This window comes from Helianthus annuus, chromosome 6 (genome assembly GCF_002127325.2).
Source record: "Helianthus annuus cultivar XRQ/B chromosome 6, HanXRQr2.0-SUNRISE, whole genome shotgun sequence".
Taxonomy (NCBI): domain Eukaryota; kingdom Viridiplantae; phylum Streptophyta; class Magnoliopsida; order Asterales; family Asteraceae; genus Helianthus; species Helianthus annuus.
In genome coordinates, this window is record NC_035438.2 from 76,660,939 (window position 1) to 76,680,601 (window position 19,663).

At 38.1% G+C, this 19,663-nt stretch overlaps 1 protein-coding gene and 1 non-coding gene across 2 annotated transcripts; both read left to right on the top strand.

Moving 5' to 3' along the window:
* Window positions 1–4,725: 4,725 nt before the first annotated feature.
* LOC110865789 (O-acyltransferase WSD1) lies at window positions 4,726–7,764 on the top strand. The gene is made up of 7 exons (XM_022115111.2): window positions 4,726–5,010; window positions 5,373–5,927; window positions 6,043–6,109; window positions 6,188–6,279; window positions 6,382–6,582; window positions 7,163–7,300; window positions 7,398–7,764. Exons 1-7 carry the CDS (start codon window positions 4,759–4,761, stop codon window positions 7,551–7,553), a joined length of 1,461 nt encoding a protein of 486 aa, XP_021970803.1. The 5' UTR covers window positions 4,726–4,758; the 3' UTR covers window positions 7,554–7,764.
* A 3,177-nt stretch (window positions 7,765–10,941) lies between these two features.
* Window positions 10,942–11,048, top strand: LOC118480077. The gene has a single exon (XR_004861715.1). It is a non-coding gene; the product is annotated as a small nucleolar RNA R71 (small nucleolar RNA).
* Window positions 11,049–19,663: the final 8,615 nt, after the last annotated feature.

A 19,663-nucleotide genomic window follows, 5' to 3' on the forward strand; every position in this document is an offset into this window, starting at 1 on the left:
TTTCTGCTGCAGCTTCCTCCAAGAGTTCATCAATATCTGCATCGATTGCTGCATTCGATGTCTCACCCACATGATCATCACCAGAATTGGATGATTCTTCATCAACACTTCTGCTGTACCCAGAAGAGTCTTCATCTTCAGACGATTCACCACCACTGGCAGAAGATTCTCCACCACTGGTGTGAACTAGCTCCTTCACAATCTGAGCAAAACATACTGTTCCATCTGGAGCATCACCACCCAACTGGATTGACCAGTCACAACCTTCATCTACCTGAACCGCAAGTGCCCGGTTGGTTTGGTTGTTGACGGGTACCATGGTACGATCATTGTTTCTGTTCTGCCGATTGCCTTGGTTTCTGAAGGGATTTTGATTCCCGTGCTGGGCTGGCTTTGTACATTCCCGTTTAAAGTGACCCCGTTCACCACAGTTGAAGCATTTAACGGCCTGCTTATCGAACCCATACTTGGTATCTCGTTTACTTTCCAAGCTGGTTCTTCCAGTACTCTCCATCCAATCCTTTGCTCTTCTCACAGCACTCGCAAAGGCCCACTTGATGTCCATCAAGTCCATCTCCTCTTTATCAATCTGCCTGTAATCTTCTTGTGTCAGATTAATGTTGCCAATCTGACCTTCTATCAACCCACAGTACGCGCTCACTACAGTGTTAAGCAGCTCCATGTGTTCCTTAGCCACTTCTACACTGATTTTAGAGAAGCTTGACGTGTCGAGCTGTACTGTACTTGACTTTGATTGTTGACCAGCAGATGATGTTCCTCCATAACATGCACGTTGTTGTTGTTGAGCAGGAGGAGGTGGAGGTGGTTGGATTGGATTTCCATACATGTCTGTGGTGGGAGGTGGCTTAACAGGAACTTGTATTGGATTGCCAAAACAATCTGTGCTTGTGACAAACGCTGTTTGAAGTGGAGCATGTGAACCGGTTCTTGCAGACGAAGAATTGGAAGTTCCACAGTACATTTCTGGATTCTGTGGCAATGAAACTCTCTTCGCCTTCAATGTTTCCTCCTGATCCTTGTTTTCCAACAGTTGAACGAATTCGTTGATATTAGTAGTTCTCAACACCCCGTTGTACTTCAGGATTTCCAAGAAACTACTCCATTGAGGAGGCAAAGCATCAGCAAACTTCTTCACAACTTCAGCTTGAGTTGTCACTACACTGTAATTATCCAATTCCGTAAGCAGATGATAAAATCGGCTTGTCATATCTCCCAAGGACTCCTTATCCATACAAGTGAAGCCTTCGAATTCTTTCTTGAGAAGATCATGACGCATTTGACGTGTTGCTGCATTTCCCACTCCTCTGTTTTTCAATCCATCCCATAACTTCTTTGTTGTCTTGAAGCTGACAAACTGATGGTAGATATCCTTGCTCAACGCCTGAGTGAGAATGGCGTATGCCTTCTTTTCCAGATCATAGGTTTTCTTTTTATCTTCTGGAAGATCAGCAAACGTAGTAGAATCTGAAGCAGCAACCTCTATGGCTTGATCGAAATCTGTGGTGAAACGTATCCACAGTTCCGTATTTTGACCAAGAACATATGTTTTAAATCTCTCAACCCATCCTGGATATTCATTCAAATGCATCAACTTTGGAGGTCGATTCAAACTTCCTGATTCACTTTCGCTTAGTAGAATACTTTGAATGCTCGGAGTTTGATTCGATACCAAAGCCCATTGATTTCCCTGAGAAGATGTCGATACCGGCGACTCGGCCCATAAAGGAGATGACCTGGTATTCGTGTATTTTCCATCGTCTGGAGCCGATGTACCCCACCATGAAGGAGTGACATTTGATCTTGTATATTCACCATTGTCTGGAGCCGGAGTTCCCCACCAACTCGGATTCATGATAGATAAGCAAAATAAATGCTAAGTAAGAAAGATCCGAAAGATAACACAACCGAAAGATCCTGGTCGAAAGATCTAAAATCACAGAAAGTTGTTAGTAATAAACAGATCACAATCGAAAGATATAATCTTGTTCGAAGGATCAACAGTACTCGAAGGATTACTGTTGACTCTCGAACAATGATCTCGAAAGACTCAAGAACACGAAGGATTCCCTTTTGAAAGATCCTTATCTTTCGTGTTAAATCCTTATCTTTCGATCAACAAGTCTCGAAAGATTCACCAATACGAAGGATCCTAATCTTTCGGACACTAATCTTTCGAAAAGATTCCTTTCTCGAAGGATATGTTTCAGACTTCAAAGGATGGGTCGAAGGATATAAATCTTTCGAGCCCTCCTTGATCGAAAGATATCGAAGGATGATCTTTCGATGTCGAAAGATATCTTTCGATAGGTTCTGACACAACTGACTTTGATGTGAAAGGTTGGTGAAAAGGTGACAGGTTGGTAAGGTCAACTTTCGGCAAAGAGGTATGGGCAGGCTGTCCTATCACCACCAACTTTGAAAGTTTGCCAAAAATGACAACCCTATCTTCAACACCAGTCACCGGAATTTTAAACCGGAATATAGCCGGAAAATTCAAACTCACTTAAAACAATTTTTCAAGTTACCCAACCCCACTTTAAACACTCCCGGTTAGTTTAGACACGTTTTTACTCAAAGAAAATGCAAGAAATCAAGTAAAAACAGGTGCAAACACCAAGTGTTTCAACACACCAAAACTTGTAAAAACCCGGTTTTAAACAAGGTTAAGAGCCTTAGCTCTGATACCACTTGTAGGTCCCTTTTCGCGGAGGATTACGAACCTAAACCTTGTTATACAAACCTACTAGCAAGTGCGGAATCCAAGCTAGCAAGCAAACCGAGTTAGTAGCAAGTAGAGAAACAAACACACGAGGATTCACCGATTAACACAACTTGTATTAATGCAATGAGGGTTCGGTTACAAGCTCAATGTTTACAGAAGTGTTCTATAAACTCTCAAAGTGTGTGTGTGAGTTCTGGACAGAATGCTCTCAATGCTCTCTATCTCTCGGGTGTGCAAATGGCAGAACTCTGTCTCACACAACACATGCATGGGTATATATACCCAGCTCAGCAGGTCTGCTCGAAGGATCCGAAAGATGGGCCGAAGGATCATCTTTCGGATACAATGCTTTCGAAGGATAAGCAGGGACCTTGAAGGATAGTCTTTCGAGGTCTATCGTTCGAAGCATATCTTTCGATGAGATCGAAGGATCCAAGTTATCCTTCGATCTCTACATCATCCTTCGATCAGAACATCTCTCAACATACAATCTGTTGTCCAAGTCAAACCGGAGGATGGTTGACTTGGTCAACTTACAACACAAATCAGGACATCGTTACATAAGACCGAATACAGACAAAGTACAGACACAAGTGCACCAACAAAACGAATTGTGGTTTAGATAGAGTGATAGAAAGATTATATTGGATCCATCAAAGTAAAACGGGTCAAGTTGATCCGGGTAAGATCCAAGCGGGTATCAGCTGTTGAAAACAATTTTTCAACACTTTGTGCTTAAATGATTGTACAATGGGCTTCAAATGGTTGTACAATGGCAAATGACCATTCTTGCCCTTCCTATAGGAGAAGGATCCGTTAGGAAGGACCCTTTATTGCGAGAACCGCGAGAACCAATGTGAACACAACCAAAAATACCTAAAAATAGCTAAAAAACACAATTTTTTTAATATTTTTTATAAAAAAATCGCTACTTTTAGTAGCAAAAAAAAATTTAGCGATTTTAATGTAAAACATATTAAAAAAGAATTTTTTTTTTTTTTGTGTTTTTTTGATTTTAATGTAAAACATATTAAAAAAGAAAAATAATGGAATCAATTTAACTCATGCAATCATGAGATCCAACTCCCAAAGCAATCCGTACCGATAACGTTTTATGTAACAACGATCTATTAGCAACCAATATACAAGTATAATAAAACCAATATACAAGTATAATAAACAAGAGAATAATACTAGAGATCATGTAGAGAAAGAGAATTCTTATTCATCCATATGAATACCATTTACAAATGCCAATATATATATATATCTACTATCACATTCATATGAATATCATATACAAATGACAATATATATATACTATCACATTGATATACATATGTATAAATGTAATATGGGAGTTGGGAATGAGGATATATAGTCACTAATAATTAGTATTCATAACATAATATTGTTTAGTTTGTTATGTTCTTAAAAGTCACGTAAGTGCTTCTTAAGAGATTTTCACATCCCAAGTTTTTCAAGAGATCGTCAAAAGAAAAAAAAAACAACTGTGTATTTAGATTGTTGAAAAATATTAGATATTATGTGTAATACAGAAAAACAAATTCAATTGTAAAAGAAATACTGAACGGCGACTACACCATTTGCAAAAATTTTTCATAGTCTTTTAAAATTACCCATTTAAAAATACTAAAAAAACTGTGAAAAACGAAAAGATTGAAATTTATAAATATGAAGTTTACCAGCTTTTCTTGTAAATGAGTTGGTGATAACTTTTTGTTCATGATCCTAATTTATTATTATATATATAAAAACAAGAAAAAGAACACTGTGTTTTGGCATCCTCGGAAGCAGGAAATGTTTGTTGTCGCAATCAAAGTATAGAGCTATAAATGCTTACAGAACTAGAGAAAACTTAAGAAAAATCAAATGAACATATGTGGACGAATTACCACCACCATTACCGGAGATATTGCAACCTCGTCCATCTATATAAAGGGGTTTGCTAGATACCAAAATACACAAACTTAGCATTGTAGCACAAAAAGATCATGGATATCATACCAAGTTTGAATACTCTTAGAAGCATTAGGACCACCAAAAATGAAAAAACATTCAAGTGTTTTAGGAAAGGAGAGGACCACGACCAACCACTAAGTCCGATGGCTCGGTTGTTTCATGAACCTGGTTCTAATGTCTATATCATTGGCATCATGGGCGTAAAAACAAAAATTCGCCCGGATGTTTTCAAAGAAAATTTAGTTCATACTTTTTTAAAAAATCGCCGCTTTTCAAGCTTGCAGGTGAAGTACACCCATGCATTATTTTCGTACCTTTTTGTGATTTTTTTTAATTTAGTTTCTACGTGTTTTAACATAATAATAAGTATGTAGACGAGATTTTTGAACTTGTTTTAGTTTCTAGGGAGTCCACCTGTCAAAGAAGCAAACTCATTCTTTTAGTTTGCCATTTTAGGCTATAGAAGGAATTCGCTTGACGTGTGGATATTTGGTGTCAATATTTTTAGAGTCTGGTGCCTTGGGTAGCGAACTCCATATAATCTTAGCACGTTCAAAAAAAGTTTCTAATAACACTTGTTGAATTGAAACACCTAGGAATCAAAAAACTTCCTAATTTCATCTTTTGTTTTTTTTTTATGTTACAGGTAATGGACAAGGAAAACGGGAGCATGAAATGGATTCCAACACATGTAAACATAGATGACCACGTAATAATACCAGAACTTAATCCTAAAATCGAATCACCTGATAAGTTTGTCGAAGATTACATCTCCAACCTTAGTAGATCACATATTGAAAACACCAAACCCTTGTGGGATCTCCATATCCTAAATATTAAGACATCAGAAGCTGAAGGCATGTGTGTCTTCCGTTTCCATCACTCCCTTGGTGATGGAATGTCCTTGATGAATCTCTTACTTGCTTGTACACGTAAAGTCTCCGATCCGGAGGCTCTACCGACCCTTCCAGGGAATAATAACAAGTCGGGTGTGGCTAAAGTTGCTAGCATTTGGTCAAGACTTGGTGTCCTTTGGAACTCTTTTGTTGCTCTTTTGATGTTTGTGTTGACTGCACTGTTCCTACAAGACACAAAGACACCAATGAAAGGCTCAAAAGGTGTGGAACATAGGGCTAGAAGATTCATTGTTAGAAGTGTAAGCCTTGATGATATTAAGTTGGTTAAAAGAGCAATGAATGTGGTAAGTTTTTTTTTTTCTTGACACGATAATAAACGAAAGATAATCACTTTTGGATTTTCTTTCTTCGCCTGATAGCGTATAACGATTTTTCACATGTTTTGTTATATTTTGGTAGACGTTGAACGATGTAGTACTTGGAGTCACACAAGCTGGATTCTATCGCTACCTACGTGGGAGATATAGTAAGTTTTTCCATATGAAACCTCCAACATCTTTGTATGTGTTTCTTCAAGACTCATTTTTTAACTATGATATCTCAGGTGAAACAGATGATAAAAGAGCTGATATTCCCGATAATATGCGCTTTCGTGCAACCTTTTTCTTCAACCTTCGAGCCGCTACAAGGATCAATGTGAGTATGCAGCCATGCATGTGTCCTGGCTCATTTCTAATAGTTATAGTCTTATAGTGCTCGATCTTTAAACGATTCCTGATCAGTTGTTTGTGTTATTAGGATTACACTGATACAGATGCATTTGGGACATGGGGAAACAAGATAGGCTATTCATTACTTCCATTCGACATCCGATTCAAAAAAGATCCATTAGATTACGTTCGAGATGCGAATTCCATAGTAAAACAGAAGAAGGCTTCTTTGGAGCCTTTGTTCACTTACTTCTTTACTAAGTTATTCATAATGTTGTTTGGCATAAAGGTAACTTATATATATTTTCTATGACCTTTGATCACATGCATACTTTTGAAAATTGATTTGATCATCCTTAATTTAATTTGAATGCCTATTATATTCCAAAAGAGAGAGTTTTTTTTGTTTTCAACTTCTGATTTTTACTGATTTTATATAACACCAGTCTCAGTTTAACATTTATATTTATCTTGACAACATTATCTAATTAATTGGAGACATGAAACAAAATTTATAAACTACACATTTGAAGAATCATGAAGATTAATATAGTTTTGCTCTTTTACACTTTCATCATCGATTTTAATTTTATATATACTAAATGCAAAACCTAAAAACCTTTTTCAAATTAACTAAATTGATCTAATCTTGTTTTAGGTGAAAAATTAAGTTGGCCAACTGTATAATGAAATAATCGGTTCCAAAAGTCTTTCTAGAGGTTTTTTCTAGTTTCATTAGGTTTCATCAATTTATGTCTCTAATCAATAAATATAATTGTTTAAAAAGTGTACTAAATAATAAAATTCTTCCAAGATTATATTCCAGATGTCTTAGTTTAAATGGTATATTAACAAAAAATGAAAAGCAGGCTGCAGGTAAATTGAATCACAAAGTTTTCTACAACACAACACTATGGTTCTCTAATGTCCCTGGACCACAAGAAAAAATCACTTTTTTTGGACATGAAGTAGCATACATTGCTCCCAGTTGTTATGGCCAACCAAATGTAAGTTTCATTATATTAACAATTATATGTGTGTAGTGTAGCTAATATGGGCAAACTCCAAATTCAATTTCTAATCAAATTTCCTAATTCATTCAAGGCACTCATGATTCATGTGGTGAGTTACACGGACAAAGTAATCTTTGTCATATCAGCTGATGAAGAAACCATACCGGACCCTCACAAGCTTTGCGATGATCTTGAAGAATCCCTACGCGACATCAAAGCGTCTGCTCACTTGCAAATGGTTAAATAAATAAGTAGTGTTTTATCTATGGATGCATATGTATGTATTAGTGTGTCATACATGAAATAAACATTGATCCATGATCAATATACTTGTAATCTTAAGTTATGTGAGAACACTCGTTATAGATATTAATATACTATAGTCTACATTTGCTTGTATTTATACAATATTTAACTACTCTATGTTTAAATCTATTTGATCAGCAAATCCCATGAAATTTTCGGACCATACTTAATCCCTGGTGACATCTTCAGGAGGCAATATGATTTGGGTTTGAAATCTAACAGTATCAACTGAAGATTACTCGATTGTTTGTGCATGTCCTTAAATTTTTAAAGTCACTAAACGTTGCTCTTTACTATATAATCTTTCTCTCACAACTATAATACACCAAATGGATTCACTAGTACAAAAAAACTTTTTAAAGCGAGTAACTACATTTGATAAAGCGGTTATGGAACACAGTAAATTACTTTGCTGTAAAAAATAAGGACTTTTTTAAGCGGATCCAAAACCGCTTAAAAAGAGAATAAATCCGCCAGATTATCTCAGTTTTAACGTTTCACCAACCACTAAAAAATATAACCCGCCAAAATTAATCCCTACAAATTATTACGCTTCATAAACCACTCTAAAAAGAAAATGAAGCCGCCAAGATTATCTCAGTTATAGTGGTTCACTAATAGCGGTAAAAGGTAACTAGCCAAAATCAATCCCTATCAATTACAGCACAACCTAAACGGCTTTAGAAAGTCAATTACAACGATTCCACAAGCTCACTTAAAAGAAATCTGGAAAATAAATATTAACCTTTTACAACGGTGCCAAAATGGAACATATGACCAAAATTTGCTCTAAAATGAACATTCACTTTCAGATTCCTAGAGATAACCACAATATTTATGTGACAATAACCACAACATTGAAAGAGACGTGTGTCGACGCACAACCAGGGCCGACGTTGGGCCCGGCAAACCCGTGCCGACGCCCGAGGCCCAAAATTTCAAAGGGCTCGAAAAGTCTTTATAAGCTTGTATATATTTTATTAAATTATATATTTTGTATATTTATCCGTATGTTATGCAAAAAAGTATTGGTGGTCTAGTGGCAAAAACCATCTCAAAATAATGTAAAGGTCAATTCTTTGCTCCATCACTAAGTTTTTATTTTTGTAATTCATTTACCCTTAACCATAATTTTGAGCCCAATTCTTTTCGTCGCCCGAGGCCTAAATTTTTTTAAGAGTTTTCGGGGACGGCTCTGCGCACAACACGTGGACCCACACCCTCAAAACATTTACACGTGGGTAGTTTGTGCATAGACGGCCTTAGAATGCATGACTTGAACATAAACCCCCTACACGCCACAACAAAAGTTTCGGCATCCTCAACTACCTCTGATAGAATGTTTTGGCACTAACGCAAAGAGTCCTTAGACATTTATTTTCTGTTTTGAAATTTACAACACTAAAATTCTCTAGGTGCAACGCCAGCGACGTAGATCTAAAGAGTGAAACATTCAGAATGTAAGCATTCCAGTGAGAGCTATGTGAGACTTAATGTCTAGTACCGTGTGTCCAGGTTGTAGAGAGCGAAGTAGATGTGCACTCTTTCGGTATATTGTAATTTGTGCTGGTTATAATGAAACGAGTTATCTACTTCTTCTTTCTTCTCTGATTATGCTTCCGTCTCAATCAAGAGTGGTGTATTGTATACATTATCGGTCCTAGGGGGTCCCGAGGACTCTCACTTCCACAAGTTGTCTCGCACCAAAATTAATATCTTTTACTCCTACCCTCAAGGTAAGCTTCTCATCACTCATGTCGGCCATTGCCCTCGATGTGGCTAGAAGGTCTTCCCATGATGAGTGGTACTTCTTTGTCCTCCTCCATGTCTAATATTACAAAATCAGCTGGAAACACAAATTCACACCTACAAATTCTCAGTTGTTCCTTTTGGATATTTAAACGAACGTTCAACTAATTAAATGGTAATCTTGGTTGGGACTGGTTCTCTAATACCCAATCCTATGAATATCGAGGCATGTATAAGACTGATACTTGCACCTAGGTCGGCTAGTGCATTGCTTACCGTGAAGCCACCTGGATCTAGCTGTTTTTTAGGGATTTTGTTGAGGAAAACAGCTGAACATTCTTCTCCCAAACCAACCTAATGCAATTGATTGAACCCTTTCTTGTTTAACAAGAAATCTTTCATGCATTTTGAATATTTTGGCATTTAGGTTAGAACATCGAAAAATGGAAGGTTTACATGGAGTTGTTTGAGTAGGTTTATGAATTTTTCAAACTATTCTTTTGTCTTTTGTTTGATTAAGTGGCCTAGGTAGGGAACTCAAGGTTTCTTTGTGAGTTCTTCTAAGGTTACAAGGGTGGCTGAGTTGTCAGGTTCAGGTGTGGAAGGGGATGTTTGAGTTGTCAAGTTCAGGTGTGGAAGGGGATGTTTGAGTTTTTTCACGAGTGGTTTGGATGACAAGTATTAGTGTAGGTTGTTTTTCAGGCCCTACTTTTCTGCTCCAAGGGTGATTGCATGTGCCTAGGCTTTTGGGTTGGTTTTAGTGTTGCTTGGGAAAGCTCCTTGGGTCGTTTAGAGAGCATCTTTGCAATTTGCCCAATTTTTTTATCTATGGCTTGAAAAGCTGCTTTTTTGAATATGTTATTATGCTTCAATATGTTGAAATTGTTCTTCATACCTTTTATAAGCTTCTACAAAGAGACGGGTGACCGTGTCCTCCAATCAAGACCCATCGTTTGGTGAGCTCCCGCCTTGGTATTGTTGAAGAGGAGCAAATTATTGCTTGTTTCTTAGTTGTTGGAAGTTATTTCTTTGGTTTAAACTAGATGGTTGTTGATTGTGTCCACTAGACTCCTTCTGGCTAAAATTTAGGTGGCTTCTCCATTCAGCATTGTACTACGTGTGCTATAAAGGCCTTGGCATCTAGGGAAATTGTTTACAAAGTTAGTTACTTCAGTTTGGTTGTTGCCTTCTTTATGCTCAAGCTGATGTTACTAGCACCTACCACCCAGGGAGAGTTGCCCAGAATTGTACAACTCTAGTTTTCATGCTGTTCTCCGCATCCTTTAGAAGCCAACCACTGCGCCTAACTTACTTGCTTCAAGCTTTTTATATTTAGAGGTTAAGGCCTCTATTTGAGCTTGAAGTAAGGTAGTTTTATCAACCTTGTAAGCATCAGGGGATTTAGCTTTAGCACTTTGTGGAGTGTGCCATTGGAAGCTAGTTTGGGCTATTTCTTCAATTTAAGTGAACGCTTTTACTAGGCGTATATTTCCCAAGATTCCTCCAGAATTGGAATCTAGGACTTGATGCATGTGTGGTTGCACCCAATATGAAAGATGGAAACTTCATGTTATACCTCTAATCCATGATGTGGACATTTTCTAAGGAATACCTTGAAAAGTTACCAAGTTTCATACAAAGATTCCCCATCATCTTGAGTGAAAGAATAAATTTCAGGCATGAGTTTAGCGGTTTTAATAGTTGGGAAATATTTGTAAAGGAATTTTTGAGCAAGGGTGTCCCAAGTGGTGATGAAACCATGGGGTAAGGTATTTATCCATGCTTTTGCTCGGTTTTTAGTGAAAAAGGGAACATTCAGAGTCTAACAGCGACATCAGAAACACCATTAATTTTAGAAGTGTCACATATTTCCAAAATTTTGGAAATATGGAGGTGAGGGTATTCACAGAGTAGGTCATCAAAGTGGCGGAGTTTTGAATCACTTGGATAACCAGGCTATAATCATGCTCAGCCGACGGGTTATATGTTGTGCGAGCCCGTGACTTGTACGACACATGATTTTTTGGTAAACTGTTAAATACCGACAAACTATCACCCTCCTGATCTGTCGGGTCGGATTCACCGGTGTGTATGTCCTACTCGTCATTCATGCTGTGGAGTCTGAGACGGTTGCTCAGTGTAATGACTCACCCACAAATATCCTAAAACACTCCGTAAGTGGATACCCGAACTCCTGAAACCCTAATGTACATGAAAAACCAAGAGAACAAGAAAATCAAGTTTCAGGCGGGCCGCGTAAAGGTAAGCATAAGCTTACGCGGGCCGTGTCAACTTAAAATCATTCCGGATAGGTAGGAAGGCTTCACACAGGCCGCGTAGGTATTCCTCCAAGTTCACGCGGGCCGCGACAGCAAGGTAGATCTCCGGATAAGCTTAAGGGACACGCGTCACGACCACCGGTGACTCAGCATATTCCGATCTGATCCACACACCCACGCGGGCCGCGTAAGTCTTCCTTTGATTTTACGCGGGTCGCGAGACTCCCTAGTTTCAGCCTATAAATAGCAGTCGATAGTTTCATTTCATTTCGCTCAATTCTTTTCTTTCTATTAGCTTCTATTATAGTAAAATAGTAGCTCGGGATTATACCTTCTAAATCCCGAAACTCTGCCCGTTATTAGGGTACTAACTCTAATCACTGGTACGATACCTAATCCGATCGATTGAGACTATCCGATGGATGTTTAAGTGATGCTCAAACTCGGGTTATACTTTGTCATTCGTCGTGAATTCGATGGATGTTTAAGTATCGCACTTTGTCATTCATTGTGAGGGTTTCTATCTTGTGATTATCGTTAAAGTTGAATTGAGTTAATACACTAATACGAGTTCCATTGTATCTAGAAATTAGAACTCGTAAGCAAGGAACTGCTAGAATACTTAAAAGCTAAGTAAACTTAATAAGTTAAATAAACTTAGCTGAGTAGATTAATTAATCTGTTAATTAAGTTAAGTATGATTAATTAATCAGTTAATCAAGATTAATTAAGTTAATCCAGATTAATTAAATTAAGCAAGATTAATTAAGCTTAATTAAGTAAGTTAAATGTAAAGTAGATAATATCAAAGGAAGGTGCAAGGAAGCTGTAAGAAGATATATATATGTGGGTAGGAAGCTTCCTAGAAGATGTATAAGTAACTTCCTAGGAAAGTTATAGGTAATTTCCTAGAAACACAAAGGAAACTTCCTAGAACTTTCATACTTCTTACCTATAAATAGGAAGCTTAGGAATTCATTTTCCTTTGTTCATTTCTTCTATTCTTCTCTCTATACGTTGGTGTTCTAACCAATAATCACCAAAGCGATGTTCTGTCCGATCGATTCAAGAACCATCTAACGAATGCCAAAGTTTTATACTTTGTGAATTTCGTTAAACGGAATCCAAAGTACTATACTTTGTGAGTTCATTAATTGGATACCAAAGTACTGTCTGAATAAGACTATACTTTGTGAAATTCGTTAAGGTTCGAATCTCGTGATCATCGTTAGGTTTGATATGGTTTTACACAAATACATATTCCATTCTGTTAAACTATATGTTTAATCATCCGAATACTCCCAACTATACGCTTACAATCAAAATGGATGCTTAATCATCAGAAGATCCAAAATAATAAAGTATATGCTAAATTATCAGAAGGAGTAGAATCAAGAATCTTGTTAAATCAATACTGCATGCTTATACTGTGAGTCATTCTCTTTTTATCAATTGTTTTACAAAACTCCAAATTATTTTCAAAGTTATAATTACAGGATTAAGTCTATGTAATCACCAAATTACAGCCGGTATGTGGGGTTTTGTATACATTACTTGATAATCTTCACCATTGGACAACGAGTTAGCCAAGGGGTGATATGACCATAGTCACAGACACCATTGGACGAATGGGCCAATGGGTCGAGTGACAAATATTGTGGGTAGTTGGTTGATATCAGAAACATTGTAATCACTCTTAATACTGTAAATTATAACAAATGTGTCGTTTTCAGTAAACTGAATGATTCACTCAGTATTTCCCTGCTGACAAAACCTTTTTAAAACGCGTTTCAGGTAATTACAGTAGATTGGAGTAAGAGTTGGATACAGCACTGAAAGGCTTCAAGAAGTGGCATATTTTTTTAATTAAATCAACTTAAGAAATATTGTTTTTGGGTTTATCCCTTATTAAAAGCTACCTTTGTAAAACATGAATTTATTCAATCTGAAATCCGGTGTTTTCTAAACTCTGATATTTTTCCTAACTTACGGTCCTGAGGAAATTTCCGCTGCAATGTTTTTCAAAAATAACCACCGGTACCACGGGCTGCTCGCGGCTCCCGATTCCGTCTAGGGTGGGGTCGGGGGTCGTGACACTCAGTGGTGTTCGTTTGTGTGAATGAGTGTGATAGTTCTCGTAATGCCTTTCTGTGTCAGCACGAGTATCCCGTGTGGTGTTGATACTCTGCCTTCATGGCAAAGGTGACCTATGGCGTTGGTTGCTGTTTGTTCGTTCTGACGGCACGTACGACAGTGCGCATTCTTGCTGAGGATAGTTTTAATCTAGCTGCCTGGGCGCCGGAGTCACCGCAGGAGCTTGTTGCGCCTGAGCTTGGGCTGGGGTTTGAGTTTGTTGTGCACATACTTATGCATAAATGGTGTTAAGTGTTTCCGGGCTTTTGATGCACCACGAGGTGGGAGATTCCCCTTGGCAACAATGACGACAGTTACGCCGATGGTCCAACACCATGGCTTGTTGGGGTCACGTTTTGAGTGGTACGAGTACCACTGGCGTGCATAGCCCCAACTGTAATGCCCTGCATCCCTAAAGTTTAGGCTTTTGGTAAGTTTAGTCCCTGGACTTTGTCTATTATCAGTTTTAGTCCCTAATCTATGTAATGTTGATACTTTTGATACTTTGAGTTTTAAATACTATGATACTTGATCCTTGATACTTGATCCTTGATACTTGAATCTTGATTCTTGATATTTAACAGTATGAGACCTGACACTTAAATCTAGATACTTGATACTTGGATTCTTGATACTTGATACTTGGGAAACTAGACTCTTGACTCTTGATACTTATTTGGTGCTTGACTCTTGAGACTCGTGCAACTTGATTCTTGGTTGAATGAGAGACTGGAGTCTTGTCACTGGCAGAATCTATGAAACTTGGAAACTTTTGGTGTTGATGATGTGATACTTTTACCAAATTATACGCAACAAAATTCTTAACCTAACTCGCAAACGAATCAAGGGCGGGAACGCGGAAAGGATAGGATTGACCAAGCGCAATCCGATCGGAACCATCCGATCGGATGACCATCCGATCGGAACCATCCGATCGGATGACCATCCGATCGGATGACCATCCGATCGGATGACCATCCGATCGGATGATCACCTGATCGGATGGCCACTCGATCGACCCGCCATCCGATCCGAGTGCACACCGCCCTAGTCCCTCTCTCACACTATAAATAGGCCTGTCACATCAGTCCTTCACTGATGTGACAGCCTCACTCGACCCAGACGCACGCACACCACATTTCTTCGATTTCTCGGCAATTTCGGTACGTTTTACACTAGATTTTTGTACTTTCTTGATCTACACTTCATTCTCTACGTGATTCTCCTTTGAAATCACATTTTTCACCGTGAAATCTCTTAGATCTAAGTTCTTGAGGATGATGTCATCATGGTGGTTTGTACAAACTACTATATGATGTCATTCCTAGTAAGATCTAGCTCAGATCTGAGGAATTCCATGTGCTTTGCACTGAATCTATGTTAAATCTAGACTTTTCAAGCTAAAACTTAAAGCTATCTTCATCTTTTCTTCAACTTTTCACTTTAAACGGAGGAATCCGGTCTAAACGGATTGTAGACTTGATGAATGGTCTGGAGTTGGTTTGGAAACGGATAGTTGCCGGAAAAGATGGCCGGAATACGGATTCCGACATAAATCGTTATGAACACACGACTGATCGGGCAGGGGTGATTCCCATCCGATCAGAACGGCTGTATGTTGAGCAGTTTACTGTTGTCTCAATAGGTACCGTGCCGTCATCGTTAAACCAGAAACTTAGAAACTTTACAAAATTATAGACGAGACGAGGACCACTCGATCGAGTGGCAATCCGATCAAGGCAACCAAGACACTTAGAAACACTTGACACTTGGATCGAGTGGCAATCCGATCGGATAGCCATCCGATCGGACAGCCACCCGTCCCACTCACACATTAGTCACCCGATCGAATGGCAATCCGATTGGATAGCCATCCGATCTAACAGCCATCCAATCCAGTGACTAATCCGACACTTTGTGCAATCTCGTTACTCTGCCTGACTCTTATTTGTTGTAATCTAATCAGGCTAATTCTAAAGGAGCTCCCTTTGATCCAATAATAGTCTTAACTGTTAAGCAATCACTGTGAGTATACTCGATCCCTTTTTGCTTTAAACTTTGGGATGTAACAAGTATTCTATAAACTATGAAACTCGATACTTTTGAATCTAAACTCTATCCTATGTGTACGTGAAATTTGTGATTCTTGATTCTTGATTCTTTGTGCTATGTGATGTTTAATCCAGAAGTGTGTAGTTCCGCCTTAACAATAGTAGCGCAATAGGAGATGCACCTCCACATTATTCTCGGGGGTATTGTTAAGAGGATTCTAGTTTACCTTGAGTCTTGGGTAAACACTAAAGCATCGGGATACTTGGGCTATCACTGGTTGGACTGCGACACTAGCACGGCTGAAACTATTTTTATTACTTACATTGTGGATATGAGTTGTTTTAATCTATTATTCTATATACTCAAACATGTATACTCGCCGGTACATTTTGTACTGACTCTATTTTAATACATGTTGCAGGCTGATAGGATGCTGTGAATCAATAACATGCTAGGATGCTGCTTAGAAACACATCTTAGTTAAATTTAGAAACTTGAAACTATTTTTGGATGATTGTATTTGTTATTTGTGGGTTAATGCTTTTTAGACAATTTATTATGAAATTTGATTAATGACTATTGGAACATATAGTGTTATGGAATCTCATGAGTAATCTGAACGCTTAGTGCTCGCACCCTGATGTTTCTGCCATCGGTTGGGGTGTGACATATTGGTATCAGAGCCATAACTATAGGGAATTAGGATAAGTAGGGTTAGTCCTAATGCGGATAAGTATTTTGCACCATACCTGCTTTCTAGCAGCACATTTCCTATTAAACTTACATGCTTCCTAGCAGCACATTTCCTATTAAACTTACATGCCTTTCCTAAGGCTAATACAATATACACTTGATACTTTGAAGACACTGTTAATCGGTGTCTGTATTTTGCACGAGATATGCCCTCAAGTCAGGAGTGACATCCGAACCTTGATGGGAAATCTCCATATTATTCTAGTAGGTCTTGTCTGCGGATAAGTACCCACGCTATTAGGGTACGATGTTGTCAAGTTAGAGGTGAAACTCAGACCTTGATAACTAGTCCCACTTGATGCGTGTGAAGTGTCGTGTAGTTTTTAATTTATATTTTAAGCCCTTAACACTTTTTAGCCAAGTTTTAAATTTATAAAACACGATTTTTACTAACACTAAACACACATATGGGCAAGTGCACCCATCGTGAGCGTAGTATAGTGTTGGTAAGATACCGAGGTCGTCCAAGGACACAAGAGCTTTTAATACCGGTTTATCCTCAACGTCTAATCAAATCAAAAGTTTAGAAAAAAGGTTTTTAAACTAGAAAAATAAAACTAACTAAAATGCTGAAAAATAAAATAAAAATAAAAAAGATAGACAAGATGAATCACTTGGATCCAACTCGTGTTTAGTGTAACCTTTGATTATTTCCGCACTTTTGCAATTTTTAAGAGACTATCTTAGTTATAGTAGTAGGCCCCTCTTTTGAAGGTGACGTTACCCTTAACCCACTAGTTTGAGTCAGCAAGGATACAATCCTAAAGGGTCGGATTATTGAAAGATAATTAATTAAGTTATTAATGCATAATGTGGTAGGCCCCTCTTTTGAAGGTGACATTACCCTCGGCTAAGTAGTCTGAGTCAGCAGAGATACAGTACTAAACATCACTCTTTACTATATAATGCACCAAAGATAATTAATTAAGTTGTTAATGCATAATGTGGTAGGCCCCTCTTATAATACACCAAATGGATTCACTAGTACAAAAAAAAAAAAAAAAAAAAAAACCTTTTTAAAACGATTACCTACATTTGATAAAGCGGTTATGGAACCACAGTAAATTACTTCGCTGTAAAAAATAAGGACTTTTTTAAGCGGTCCCAAAACCGCTTAAAAAGAGAATAAATCCGCCAGATTATCTCAGTTTTAGCGGTTTACCAACCACTATAAAATATAACTCGCCAAAATTAATCCCTACAAATTATTACGCTTCATAAACCACTCCTTTAGAATAAATAAGCGGTTATGGAACCACATGTGGACCCACACGCACAAAACATTTACATGTGGTAGTTTGTGCATAGACGGCCTTAGAATGCATTTGAGCATAAACCCCCTACACACCGCAACAAAAGTTTCGGCATCCTCACCTATCTCTGATAGAATGTTTTGGCACTAACGCAAAGAGTCCTTAGACATTTATTTTCTGTTTTGAAATTTACAGCACTAAAATTCTCTAGGTGTAACTCCAGCGACGTAGATCTAAAGACTGAACAGAATGTAAGCATTTCAGTGAGAGTTATGTGAGACTTAATGTCTAGTACTGTGTGTCCAAGTTTTAGAGAGCGAAGTAGATGTGCACTCTTTCGGTATATTGTAATTTGTGTTGGTTATAATGAAACGAGTTGTCTATTTCTTCTTTCTTCTTTGATTATGCTTTCGTCTCAATCAAGAGTGGTGTATTGTATACATTATCGGTCCTAGGGGGTCCCGAGGACTCTCACTTCCACAAGTTTTCCTGCACCAAACTTAATTTCTTTTTTCTCCTACCCTCAAGGTAAGCTACTCATCACTCATGTCGGCCATTGCCCTCGATGTGGCTAGAAAAGGTCTTCTCATGATGAGTGGCACTTCTTTGTCCTCCTCTATGTCTAATATTACAAAATCAGTTGGAAACACAAACTCGCACCTATAGATTCTCAGCTATTCTTCTTGGATGTTTAAACGAACGTTCAACTAATTAAATGGTAATCTTGGTTGGGATGGTTCTCCACTACCCAATCTTGTGAACATCGAGGCATGTATAAGACTGATACTTGCACCTAGGTCGGCTAGGGCATTGCTTACCGTGAAGCCGCCTGGATCTAGTTGTTTTTTTAGGGATTTTGTTGAGGAGAACAGCTGAACATTCTTCTCCTAAACCAACCTGATGCAATTGTTTGAACCTTTTCTTGTTTAACAAGAAATCTTACATGCATTTTGAATTTTTTGGCATTTGGGTTAGAACATCAACAAATGGAAGGTTTACGTGGAGTTGTTTGAGTAGGTTTATGAATTTTCCAAACTATTCTTTAATCTTTAGTTTGATTAAGTGGCCTAGGTAGGGAACTCATGGTTTCTTTGCGAGTTCTTCTAAGGTTACAAGGGTCGCTGAGTTGTCAAGTTCAAGTTCAGGTGTGGAAGGGGATGTTTGAGTTGTCAGGTTCAGGTGTGGAAGGGGATGTTTGAGTTTTTTTCACGAGTGGTTTGGATGATAAGCAGTAGTGTAGGTTGTTTTTCATGTCCTACTTTTCTGCTCTAAGGGTGATTGCATGTGCCTGGGCTTTTGGGTTGGTTTTAGTGTTGCTTGGGAGAGCTCCTTGGGTCGTTTAGAGAGCATCTTTGCGATTTGCCCAATTTTTTATCTATGTCTTGAAAAGCTGCTTTTTGAATATGCTATTCTGCTTCATTATGTTGAAATTGTTCTTCATACCTTTTATAAGCTACTACAAAGAGTCGGGTGACCGTGTCTACCAATCGAGACCCTTCGTTTGGTGAGCTCCCGCCTTGGTGTTGTTGACGAGGAGCAAATTATTGCTTGTTTCTTAGTTGTTGGAAGTTATTTCTTTGGTTTAAACCAGATAGTTGTTGATTGTTTCCACTAGACTCCTTCCAGCTAAAATTTGGGTGGCTTCTCCATTCAGTATTGTATGTGTCACACCCCAAAAACGAAGCAGCGAAAATACAAACGTGGCGGTGACGGAGGTTGGTACCCATAAACAATAATTATGTTGGACATCTGGTTTATTTTAAAACATAGTTTTTAAAGTTTCCACATTCATCACAACCACATCATAGTTGTCTGACCCTTAGGGGTCTTAT